Raw genomic sequence first — 12,982 nt, 5'->3', positions numbered from 1 at the left:
ATATGGCAAAGTCATGTTTTGAACCCAGAGAGTAGGGTCCTGAATCTGTGTTCTTAACCACTATGCCACACCCAGACAATTACTAAAAACCAGGAAGAAAAATTCTTGCCTTTTCAATAAGCAACAGTACACTAATCTCTTAGTATACTAAAGTGAAGTTTTTACCTAATTCTCCAATGTGAAATGTGGGGAATTAAAAAAATACATAGAGCCAGCAAACTCCTTGACTTTTATGAATGATTCCAAACGAAGAAACTGCTTTATGGGTTGAATTCATGAACTATTCTCTCTTACGGAAACTAGCTGGTGGCCTGTATTTCCAATATCTCTTCCCTACCATGAAAGACATAGCAATGGAGCTGTGTGAAGACTTTTTTTTTTAGCGAAAGTTAATTAGGTCATAGGTGAAACCTATCCCTGGAGTTAGCTGAGAAAGAATTGGGAGAAATCTGAGAAGAGCCCAGTGGGACTTGGTTTCCACGATTCTCATATTTAACCATGAAATTAAAATTAGGAGCAGGGCTAGATGTCATGGTCATAAGCAGATTAGTCAGTGAGTTCCAAAGAGTTCACATACTCTTCTTTTTACTCCTTTTAAAAGTTCACTGTCTGAAGGACGCGAGAATAATGACCACTGAATAAACTCTCTCTTTTATTAAATAAGTAGAAAGAGTTAATAGTTGACTCAAAAGAAAGACAGGAAACATGGTAAGTGCGGGTAAGGGCATTACAAAGCTTGCAAATGAAACCAGATCTCCAAAACATGATGATTTTGCTAAACTATTATAAATAACTCAGGAGAGAAAGCAACATACCCCATGTGAATTATTTTTCACTCCCCGCCATTCAGAGTTCCATCCAGTTGTTGAAGCCTCAAGCAGGTAGAAAAATTTTTAAAAGAGTAATTGAAAACGCAGACTAAGATTTAAATGGTCAACACACAAATGCATAAACGGGATGTTTATAATGTAATGTATATTAAACTAACGTGACCAGAATTATTTTATTTTAAATTACTACATTGCCATGCATGAAAAGAATGGGCCACAGTAAAACAAAAGTAATTATTTCTAAGACCGTTTTTTAATATTTCTAGTTCCGTATGCATTTTCAGCATTTGACACCTGTTCTTTACCATTGTAACCAACACAGAGTTGTTCAAAATAAAGTTTTGACCCAAACTGGACTATGGAGATGCAGATCAGAGTGAGATAAACTCATAACAAGCAAACCAACACCAACAACCAGTAAAAATGTCTCATGGATGTTTATACACCATATTTACAAAAGTAAAGTTAAACCAACTGGTCATTATGTACATGCATTAGTAAATATTGGTAGTTTACATTTACATATATGTGCATTGGTAATAATCAAGTACAAAGATAACTTTTAAATTATTTTTATTTATGAAAAATATATATAATGTGACAAACATACTTCAATTTGAGTGCCTGTTCAATACTCAGTGCTTAAAAATCTTTGGAAAAAAAAAATCCCAAATTACATTCTGATGGAAGATATTAAAAGTAAGAGGTAAGGAAATAATAGTAAGTGTTAAATGTAATTTTAATAAGTAGAGGAGGTGAGCAGAAAGAAGATATACATCCAGGCGGGAATCACATAGCGTAAACCAGATGAAGAATCAGAAATGGCAGATGTGCAGTTTTTCCCAAGATCGGTTCACTCAAAAATGAACACAACAGAGGTACTTTCAGGATAGGGTAAATGAAGCCTTGATAAGGAGTTCATACTGTGAGCCGATGCAGGACTGACTTCCTCCTAGAGGTCCATGTACAAACATGCCTTGGACATCTACCGTAGAGTACGTTGCCACGTCAGTTCCTTATTTGGCTTCCTTTAAGAGGCAAGGGTGCTATGTGCCATACAATGACCTCACAAAACTTCAGTAGGCATCTGTCCTTACAGATGAAACAGCAGGTGGGATCAACTCTCTTTCCAAGTACGAGCTGGACTGGAATTCTGGGACCGAGTTTTTTCCTTCTCTAAAGACTGAGGTCCCTAGGGATTAGGGCAACTCACCCCAGTGCAGACAGCCTCAAAATCTTTCCCAGTGTGCTTCCCCTCCCATTCCTGCCGGGGATGGGGTGTGGCGGCCTGGGCCTTCTGCTAGTTGAGGCAGGGGCAGCAGAAGCAGCAGACGGTCCGGCAGGGGTTCTTCTTCTTGTACTGCACGGCCTTGCTCACCTGCACCTTGGCCTGGCCGGTGTAGTCGAGGGTCTTCTGCACGTTGAACTCGATGACGTCCAGGGTGTCAGCCTGCTGCTCCACCAGCATGGCCATCTGCAGGAAGAGGTCGTGCAGGTCGCGGATGCGGCTCTCCAGCCGCAGCATCTCGCGGTGGCGGCTCTCGATCTCGTTGAGGGCCGCCCGTGCGCCCTTCACGTCAGCCAGCAGGTTCTCTGAGAACACGTCCCACTTGCCTTGTTCGAACATGTCCTCGATCTGGTCGCCCGACACGTCCTTGCCCATGATCTCCAGCTGGCGCTGGATGCGGATCTTGCAGTTTTCGCGCTGCTTCATCTCGGCCTGGTTGTACTCGAGCATGGCGGCCTGGAACGGGAGGGTGAGAGCGCTGTACTGTGCGCGCGCGATGCGCGCCACGGCCGAGTGCGCGCCGTGCTGGGCCTCGGCGACCTCGCTCAGCGCCTTCATGGCGCTCAGCTTGCGGTGGATGCTCTCGCCCCGGGCCTTGATGTCCTTGGCAATCGAGTTGGTGTCCCGCTTGATGCTGCTGAGGCGCCTCATGGACGTGAGGAAGCGGGTGTTCTGCTTTCCCAGCCGCTTCACGTCGTAAGTTAGCTGCTGGTTTTCATCCTGAAGGTCCTGGATGTCTCGGTACAAGGATTCCAGGATGTGGTCCGTCTCGAACACGATATCCTCGGGGGGCGAGTCAAATTCATTGTCCTTGTCTGGGAACTGCTGTTCATACCGCTTGGTTAACTCCACAAGTTCTACTAGCCGGTCCTTCATTATGCCTGTAAATAGAGATACTGAGGTTAAATTCCTCAGAACTTAATTGAGAGTCAGATATTTGCATTGAGGGAATTAAAGATTGAAATAAAGAAACCTTCTGCTCACTGCTCAGCACTCCCAATTCTTTACTCCTGGGGGTAGGTAAGAAATGCACTAAAGGAGCTAAATGTTTCATGACATTTTGCTTATGAGTAAAGGACTAATATGACTGAGAGTCACGAACACACTTGTATTTTATAGCTTGTAGTATCTCAGTGCAATAGCGGAGGTGCCGGAACTCAATCAGCAATTTCAAATTTTAGATTGCATTGGGAATCCATCTCTTTTTCTTGCTTTACAGTTCTCCAATAATCACAAATCAAAGCACACTAGAGAAAAGAAAAATAAGAAAAGACTTGCAAGGATAATGATTGTTAATTAAGGCCAGTCAAGGCTTTGGGGCCAACTCTAAGTGTTGTCTATCCTGTGTCTATTTCAGCAGTGGTGAGCATCCTGTACATCACAAGACTTTTTTTTTTTTTGCGGTACGCGGGCCTCTCACTGCTATGGCCTCTCCCGTTGCGGAGCACACGCTCTGGATGCGCAGGCTCAACGGCCATGGCTCACGGGCCCAGCCGCTCCGCGGCATGTAGGATCTTCCCGGACCGGGGTGTGAACCCGTGTCCCCTGCATCGGCAGGCGGACTCTCAACCACTGTGCCACCAGGGAAGCCCAAGAATATTTTTTTAATGATAGAAATCATGGTTTAATTTTTTATCTTAAAAATGTTATAAGAATAAAACATGCTTAAAGTAAAACAACAACAAAATGAACAAAGACAAAAATCTAAAAAGGAAGTATAAAATTTGGTGGAAGCTGAAATCTCCTTGCTCTTCTGCCTAATATCACCTGTACATACTTCAGAGTTTGAATGTCTGTTTGATACTCAGTGCTTAAAAATATTTGGGGGAAAACCCCCAAAATATATTCTACTGGAAGGTATTAAGAGTAAAAGAGATCGAGAAATAGTTAAGTGTTTTATGTGATTTTAGCAAGTAGGAGAGGTGAGCAGAAAGAAGATATTTATCTAGGTGGGAATCACATAGCACAAGTCAGATGAAGAATCAGAAGTGAAAGATGTTCAGCTTTTCCCGAGGTCCCTAGTGGTGTATCATTAACAAAACTTAAAAAAAGTTTTATATGGAAAATTTCAATCGTACACAAGCCCTGTAGCAGTAATATAACTCCCATTTATCCATCACAGAGCAGCAATATTTGCCCACTTTTAATGGCTTCTTGAAACAAGTTGGCAGCTCAAACAGAATTTCCATGTTTTTGTAAGAGTGGTTCTGATCAGTTCCCTGCTTAGCAAGGCACAACCGTGTTCTCTATGTCCATATTTTTTCCAATGAAGTAAAAACTTTCATTTTTAATAGCATGTATAGATGCCAAAATAATAAACATTTTGCCCTTTTATATAAGATTTCGTGGCTAGAAAGATTTCTTTCTACTATATAATTTGCAGAAAAGAGAGGGAAAATGTCAATAGCAGCATTTAATGGCTACTCAATCTATCAGGGATCTTGCTCTCAAATTAGAAGCTTCTCTCAAGTTGAAGTAATTAATTTTACCGCCTCACTAATGGAATGCTGACAAGTTGGATTTAGTGATAAATGGAAAATGGTGAAATACTAACCACAGGTTCTTGTCTGCCATGGTCATTACTTACATAAATTAAGCAAGGTTTTATACCATAGTGGTGTTTTTGAATACAAGTTATCCTGCTTAAAATGCCATTTCTGCTTTCTAGTGACAAAAATCAATACTGGACTTTCTCAGTGATGGGGAAGGTGACTCCTAGAAGCACAACTGAGAGGCAGAAAAAAGACCCAGGCTGGACCAAAACTATGCCTTCCCTGGCCTGAACTGCCTGATACCCAAATATTTCCTCATTTCGAACAAAATTTGAAGACACACCACAAGTTGGGGGGGGATTTCAATATATGGCACATAATGGGTTAACTTACTTAATGTATCAATATTAAAAACTCCTGCCTCCCCAAAACAAAAAAACCACTTGCCCAAACAAAGACGATGAAAAGGCAATTCATATAAGAAGAACTATAAATGCCAGTGAACACAGGGATAGTTAATATGTATCAGGTACTTACTGTAATGCCAGTAAACATGTTCTAAGCCCTTTTCATGTGCTACCCTCTTTAGTCTTCATACGGACTTCATGAAGTAGGTGTTGTCATCATCAGAGTTGGTAAGTGAGTTTAAGGAGGTTAAGGAACGTACCCAAGGTCCCCGGTAAGTGAAGAGTCCGGCTCTAGAGTAGCCCCACTTAACCACTACAGTCAACTATCTCCAGCAGGTGTATAAAGGTGAGCATGAGGGACTTCACTATCAAAACAAGGAAATGCAAATTAAACCACTGAGATTTCTTTTTGCCCCCTAAGCTGGCAGGAATTTTTTTAGATAATGATTTAAAAGAGAATTCTGTGAACGCTGAAAAAAATGCTTATAGGAGGGCAAATTGATAGAACCTTTTTGAGGGCAGCTTAATAGTATGTATAAAAGCTTTTAAAATGTGTATTTGTTTTGTCTTAAGTACATTTATTCTAAGGATATATGCAGGGGTATGTGAAGCTCACTGCTGTAAATATTTTCATCACCACAGTTTTCACAGAAATTCAAAAATGATTTAAAGGCACAAAAAATGAGGTATTGACTGCCACATAATCACAGAGTTTAGAAGGCTATAATGGGATGAAAAGTGTAAATACCATTTTGGGTAGAAAAACTATGTAAAGGGAAGAGAATGAGCAGTGCTACCGTGCATACATCCTGAAATAAAGACTTGAATAATACACATCAAGATGTAGTTTTCTTCAAATTGTGGAATTATAAATGGTTTTAATTACTTCCTTGTGCTTTTCTGTATTTTCCAACATTTTTATAATTTCCATGTAGATTTATTAATTAAATGAAGCCCCAGAAAACTATATTTGTTTAAAGGACTAACTTCTTTTTTTATTGAAAAATGTGAAAGTGAAATATTTGTTGCATTATTTTTTTAACATCATTATTGGAGTGTAATTGCTTTACAATGTTGTGTTAGTTTCTGCTGTATAACAAAGTGAATCAGCTATACATGTACATATATCCCCATATCCCCTCCCTCTTGCGTCTCCCTCCCACCCTCCCTATCCCACCCCTCTAGGTGGTCACAGAGCACCAAGCTGACCTCCCTGTGCTATGCGGCTGCTTCCCACTAGCTATCTATTCTACATTTGGTAGTGTATATATGTAAAGGACTAACTTTTTAAAGTCCTTCTTTAAGGTGCATGCATTGCAATCAGGTTATCACCTTATATGACATGGGGAAAGTACATTAGTTGACTAGCATCAAGTTGAGCTGTATTTATCTGCTTATGTTAGTATCCAATATATTCTACTCTGAAACAAGTGGATAGGACAGAGAATGGATAAATTTTGATGAACAAGGCAAGAAACGGTGATGGATGCAAGGAAGGCTTAGGAGGAACTATCATGGAAGGTAAGGGTGGTTAAGGGGCAGCATCACACACCAGAACATTAGGAGCCTGCTTGTTGGTCTCCCACTACTCCTAGACAGGTCCCAGGCTCTGTATTACTCTCCTAAAGCACTGAAAAAGCTATTTGGGAGAATCATTTCATTCACAATATGAAGAGCAAAGTGCACTGCAATCATATAGAAAATGGCCTTGGAAGAATACAGTCAGAGGAAGTCACTCCTTCTCAAGACCTAACAACATGAAGCCATGGGTCCTAAATCAGGTGAAGGTCTAAGCTCACTTGAAGGCTCAAGTCCATAATCTGGTAAGGAGAGAGTCAGGAAGGGTGTGGGGAACTCAAGATTCTCTCTGCAGGTGTAGACAAGAAAGTAGCCTTTACCTTGCCTTCCGGCCCACCTTTTCTGGCCCAGCCCAGCCCCAAATGAGTTGGTCCCACTGATCTAGAAGGTTTCCTGGTTGCCAAGGAGGAAACATTAGGAAAACTACAACAGAAAAAAGTCAACCAAGAGGCTTCTAAAAATGTTCCCCAAAAGGTTAAAATGGGGGAGACCTTCAAGATGGCAGAGGAGTAAGACGTGGAGATCACCTTCCTCCCCACAAATACATCAGAAATACACCTACACGTGGAACAACTCCTACAGAACACCTACTGAACGCTGGCAGAAGACCTCAGACCTCCCAAAAGGTAAGAAATCCCCCACGTACCTGGGTAGGGGAAAAGAAAAAAGGAACAACAGAGACAAAAGAATAGGGATGGGACCTGCACCAGTGGGAGGGAGCTGTGAAGGAGGAAAGGTGTCCACACACTAGGAAGACCCTTCGCGGGCTGAGACTGAGGGTGGCGGAGGGAGGGAAGCTTCGGAGCCGCGGAGAACAGCGCAGCAACAGGGCTGTGGAGGGCAAAGCGGAGAGATTCCCTCACAGAGGATCAGGGCCAACCGGCACTCACCAGCCCGAGAGGCTTGTCTGCTCACCCGCCGAGGCGGGCGGGGGCGCGAGCTGAGGCTCGGGCTTTGGTCGGAGCGCAGGGAGAGGACTGGGGTTGGCGGCGTGAACACAGCCTGCAGGGTTTAGTGCACCACGGCTGGCCGGGAGGGAGTCCGGGAGAAAGTCTGGACCTGCTGAAGAGGCAAGAGACCATTGTTTTGGGGTGAGCGAGGAGAGGGGATTCAGAGCACCACCTAAACGAGCTCCAGGGACGGGCGCGAGCCGTGGCTATCAGCACGGACCCCAGAGACGGGCATGAGACGCTAAGGCCGCTGCTGCCGCCACCAAGAAGCCTGTGTGCGAGCACAGGTCACTCTCCACACCTCCCCTCCCGGGAGATTGTGCAGCCCGCCACTGCCAAGGTCCCGTGATCCAGGGACAACTTCCCCAGGAGAACGCACGGCGCACCTCGGGCTGGTGCAACGTCACGCCGGCCTCTGCCGCTGCAGGTGCGCCCCGCCTCCGTACCCCTCCCTCCCCCCGGCCTGAGTGAGCCAGAGCCCCCGAATCAGCGGCTCCTTTAACCCCGTCCTGTCTGAGTGAAGAACAGATGCCCTCAGGCGACCTACACGCAGAGGCGGGTCCAAATCCAAAGCTGAACCCCGGGAGCTGTGCGAACGAAGAAGAGAAAGGGAAATCTCTCCCAGCAGCCTCAGGAGCAGCAGATTAAATCTCCACAATCAACTTGATGTACCCTGCATCTGTGGAATACCTGAATAGACAACGAATCATTGCAAAATTGGGGCGATGGACTTTGGGAGCAACTGTAGACTTGGGGTTTGCTGTATGCAACTGACTGGTTTTTGGGTTTATGTTTATCTTAGTTTAATATTTAGAGTTTATTATCATTGGTAGATTTGTTTATTGATTTGGTTGCTGTCTTCCTTTTTCTTTCATATATGTATATATATTTTTTCTTTTTCTCTTTTTGTGAGTGTGTATGTGTATGCTTCTTTGTGTGATTTTGTCTGTATAGCTTTTTTTTTTTTTTTTTTTTTTTGCGGTACGCGGGCCTCTCACTGTTGTGCCCTCTCCCATTTCACTGCAGAGCAAGGCTCCGGACGCGCAGGCTCAGCGGCCATGGCTCACGGGCCCAGCCCCTCCACGGCATGCGGGATCCTCCTGGTCCGGGGCACGAACCCGTGTCCCCTGCATCGGCAGGCGGACTCTCAACCACTGCGCCACCAGGGAAGCCCTGTCTGTATAGCTTTGCTTTTACCATTTGTCCTAGGGTTCTGTCTGTCCATTATTATTTTGTTTTTTTTTTAATATAGTTTTTAGCACTTGTTATCATTGATGGATCTGTTTCTTGGTTTGGTTGCCCTCTTCTTCCTTTTTTCTTTTTTTTTTACTTTAAAATTTTTTTTATTTTTAATAATTAAAATTTTTTTTATTTTAAAAACTTTATTTCTTTATATTTTCTCTTTTCTTTCCTTTTTTCTCCCTTTTCTTCTGAGCCATGTGGCTGACAGGGTCTTGGTGCTCCAGCCGGGTGTCAGGCCTGCACCTCTGAGGTGGGAGAGCCGAGTTCAGGACACTGGTCCACCAGAGACCTCCCGGCTCCATGTAATATCAATTGGCGAAAGCTCTCCCAGAGATCTCCATCTCAACGCTAAGACCCAGCTCAACTCAACGACCAGCAAGCTACAGTGCTGGACACCCTATGCCAAACAACTGGCAAGACAGGAACAGAACCCCACCCATTAGCAGAGAGGCTGCCTAAAATCATAAGAAGGTCACAGACACCCTGAAACACACCACCGTATGCGGTCCTGCCCACCAGAAAGACAAGATCCAGCCTCATCCACCAGAACACAGGCACTAGTTGCCTCCACCAGGAAGCCTACACAACCCACTGAACCAACTTTAGATACTGTGGGCAGACACCAAAAACAACGGGAACTACGAACCTGCAACCTGCGAAAAGGAGACCCCAAACACAGTAAGTTAAGCAAAATGAGAACACAGAGAAACACAGAGCAGATGAAGAAGCAAGGTAAAAACCCACCAGACCAAACAAATGAAGAGGAAATAGGCAGTCTACCTGAAAAAGAATTCAGAGTAATGACAGTAAAGATGATCCAAAATCTTGGAAATAGAATGGAGAAAATACAAGAAACGTTTCACAAGGACCTAGAAGAACTAAAGAGCAAACAAACAATGATGAACAACACAGTAAATGAAATTAAAAGTTCTCTAGAAGGAATCAATAGCAGAATAACTGAGGCAGAAGAACGGATAAGTGACCTGGAAGATAAAATAGTGGAAATAACCACTTCAGAGCAGAATACAGAAAAAAAGAATGAGAAGAATTGAGGAACGTCTCAGAGACCTCTGGGACAACATTAAATGCACCAACATTCGAATTATAGGGGTCCCAGAAGAAGAGAAAAAGAAAGGGACTGAGAAAATATTTGAAGAGATTATAGTTGAAAACTTCCCTAATATGGGAAAGGAGATAGTCAATCAAGTCCAGGAAGCACAGAGAGTCCCATATAGGATAAATCCAAGGAGAAATACGCCAAGACACATACTAATCAAACTATCAAAAATTAAATACAAAGAAAAAATATTAAAAGCAGTAAGGGAAAAGCAACAAATAACATACAAGAGAATCCCCATAAGGTTAACAGCTGATCTTTCAGCAGAAACTCTGCAAGCCAGAAGGGAGTGGCAAGACATATTTAAAATGATGAAACAGAAAAACCTACAACCAAGATTACTCTACCCAGCAAGGATCTCACTGAGATTCAATGGAGAAATTAAAACCTTTAAAGACAAGCAAAAGCTAAGAGAATTCAGCACCACCAAACCAGCTTTACAAATGCTAAAGGAACTTCCCTAGGCAGGAACCACAAGAGAAGGAAAAGACCTACAATAACAAACCCAAAACAATTAAGAAAATGGTAATAGGAACATACATATCGGTAATTACCTTAAATGTAAATGGATTAAATGCTCCCACCAAAAGACACAGACTGGCTCAATGGATACAAAGACAAGACCCGTATATATGCTGTCTACCAGAGACCCACTTCAGACCTAGGGATACACACAGACTGAAAGTGAGGGGATGTAAAGAGGTATTCCATGCAAATGGAAATCAAAAGAAAGCTGGAGTAGCAATTCTCATATCAGACAAAATAGACTTTAAAATAAAGACTATTACAAGAGACAAAGAAGGACACTACATAATGATGAAGGGATCAATCCAAGAAGAAGCTATAACAGTTATAAATATTTATGCACCCAACACAGGAGCACCTCAATACATAAGGCAAATGCTAACAGCCATAAAAGGGGAAATCGACAGAGAATCATAGTAGGGGACTTTAACACACCCCACTTTCACCAACGGACAGATCATCCAAAATGAAAATACATAAGGAAACACAAGCTTTAAATGATACATTAAACAAGATGGACTTAATTGATATTTATAGGACATTCTATCCAAAAGCGACAGAATACACTTTCTTCTCAAGTTCTCATGGAACATTCTCCAGGATAGATCGTATCTTGGGTCACAAATCAAGCCTTGGTAAATTTAAGAAAATTGAAATCGTATCAAGTATCTTTTCCGACAACAACGCTATGAGACTAGATATCAATTACAGGAAAAAAATCTGTAAAAAATACAAACACATGGAGGCTAAATAATACACTACTAAATAACCAAAAGCTCACTGAAGAAGTCAAAGAGGAAATCAAAAAATACCTAGAAACAAATGACAATGAAAACACAATGACCCAAAACCTATGGGATGCAGAAAAAGCAGTCCTAAGAGGGAATTTTATAGCAATACAATCCTACTTCAAGAAACCAGAAACATCTCAAATAAACAACCTAAACTTACACCTAAAGCAATTAGAGAAAGAAGAACAAAAAAACCCCAAAGTTAGCAGAAGGAAAGAAATCATAAAGATCAGAGCAGAAATAAATGAAAAAGAAATGAAGGAAATGATAGCCAAGATCAGTAAAACTAATAGCTGGTTCTTTGAGAAGATAAACAAAATTGATAAACCATTAGCCAGACTCACCAAGAAAAAAAGGGAGAAGCCTCAAATCAGTAGAATTAGAAATGAAAAAGGAGAAGTAACAACTGACACTGCAGAAATACGAAGGATCATGAGAGATTGCTACAGGCAACTATATGCCAATAAAATGGACAACCTGAAAAAAATGGACAAATTCTTAGAAAAGCAGAACTTCTCAAGACTGAACCAGGAAGAAATAGAAAACATAAACAGACCAAGCACAAGCACTGAAATTGAGACTGTGATTAAAAATCTTCCAAGAAACAAAAGCCCAGAACCAGATGGCTTCACAGGTGAATTCTACCAAACATTTAGAGAAGAGCTAACACCTATGCTTCTCAAACTTTTCCAAAATATAGCAGAGGGAGGAACACACCCAAACTCACTCTACGAGGCCACCATCACCCTGATACCAAAACCAGACAAAGATGTCACAAAGAAAGAAAACTACAGGCCAATATCACTGATGAACATAGATGCAAAAATCCTCAGCAAAATACTAGCAAACAGAATCCAACAGCACATTAAAAGGATCATACACCATGATCAAGTGGGGTTTAAGTGGGGTTTATCCCAGGAATGCAAGGATTCTTTAATATATGTAAATCAATCAATGTGATAAACCATATTAACAAATTGAAGGAGAAAAACCATATGATCATCTCAATAGACGAAGAAAAAGCTTTTGACAAAATTCAACACCCATTTATGGTAAAAACCCTCCAGAAAGTAGGCATAGAGGGAACTTACCTCCACATAATAAAGGCCATATATGACAAATCCACAGCCAACATCGTTCTCAATGGTGAAAAACTGAAACCATTTCCTCTAAGATCAGGAACAAGACAAGGTTGTCCACTCTCACCACTATTACTCAACATAGTTTTGGAATTTTTAGCCACAGCAGTCAGAGAAAAAAAAGAAATAAAAGGAATCCAAATCGGAAAAGAAGTAAAGCTGTCACTGTTTGCATATGACATGATACTATACATAGAGAATCCTAGAGATACTACCAGAAAACTACTAGAGCTAATCAATGAATTGGGTAAAGTAGCAGGATACAAAATTAATGCACAGAAATCTCTTGCATTCCTATACACTAATGCTGAAAAATCTGAAAGAAAAATTAAGGAAACACTCCCATTTACCACTGTGACAAAAAGAATAAAATACCTAAGAATAAACCTACCTAAGGAGACAAAAGACCTGTATGCAGAAAACTATAAGACACTGCTGAAAGAAATTAAAGATGATACAAACGGAGAGATATATCATGTTCATGCATCAGAAGAATCAACATTGTAAAAATGACTCTACTACCCAAAGCAATCTACAGATTCAATGCAATTCCTATCAAATCACCAATGGCATTTTTCACAGAACTAGAAAAAAAAATTCACAATTTGTATGGAAACACAAAA

General features: G+C 41.6%; 1 protein-coding gene across 3 annotated transcripts in view; it reads right to left on the bottom strand.

Annotated features, from left to right (window-relative positions):
- Positions 1 to 690: 690 nt before the first annotated feature.
- STX11 (syntaxin 11) overlaps positions 691 to 12,982 on the bottom strand; it is a 39,630-nt gene continuing 27,338 nt past the window's right edge. For 2 of the 3 annotated variants that reach the window (XM_082669409.1, XM_082669411.1), the window contains exon 2: positions 691 to 2,999. In XM_082669409.1, coding sequence (XP_082525535.1) covers positions 2,131 to 2,994 — 864 coding nt within the window. In that variant the 5' untranslated portion in view covers positions 2,995 to 2,999 and the 3' untranslated portion in view covers positions 691 to 2,130. Of the gene's footprint in view, positions 3,000 to 7,485; positions 7,622 to 12,982 lie in introns of those variants that run through there. The other variant, XM_082669410.1, reaches the window with a different exon arrangement.

Source organism: Grampus griseus (assembly GCF_964374135.1).
Source record: "Grampus griseus genome assembly, chromosome: 13".
NCBI classification, from domain to species: Eukaryota; Metazoa; Chordata; class Mammalia; order Artiodactyla; family Delphinidae; genus Grampus; species Grampus griseus.
The sequence above is the reverse complement of the archived record's forward strand: the minus strand, read 5'-3'. Positions and strand labels throughout refer to the sequence as shown.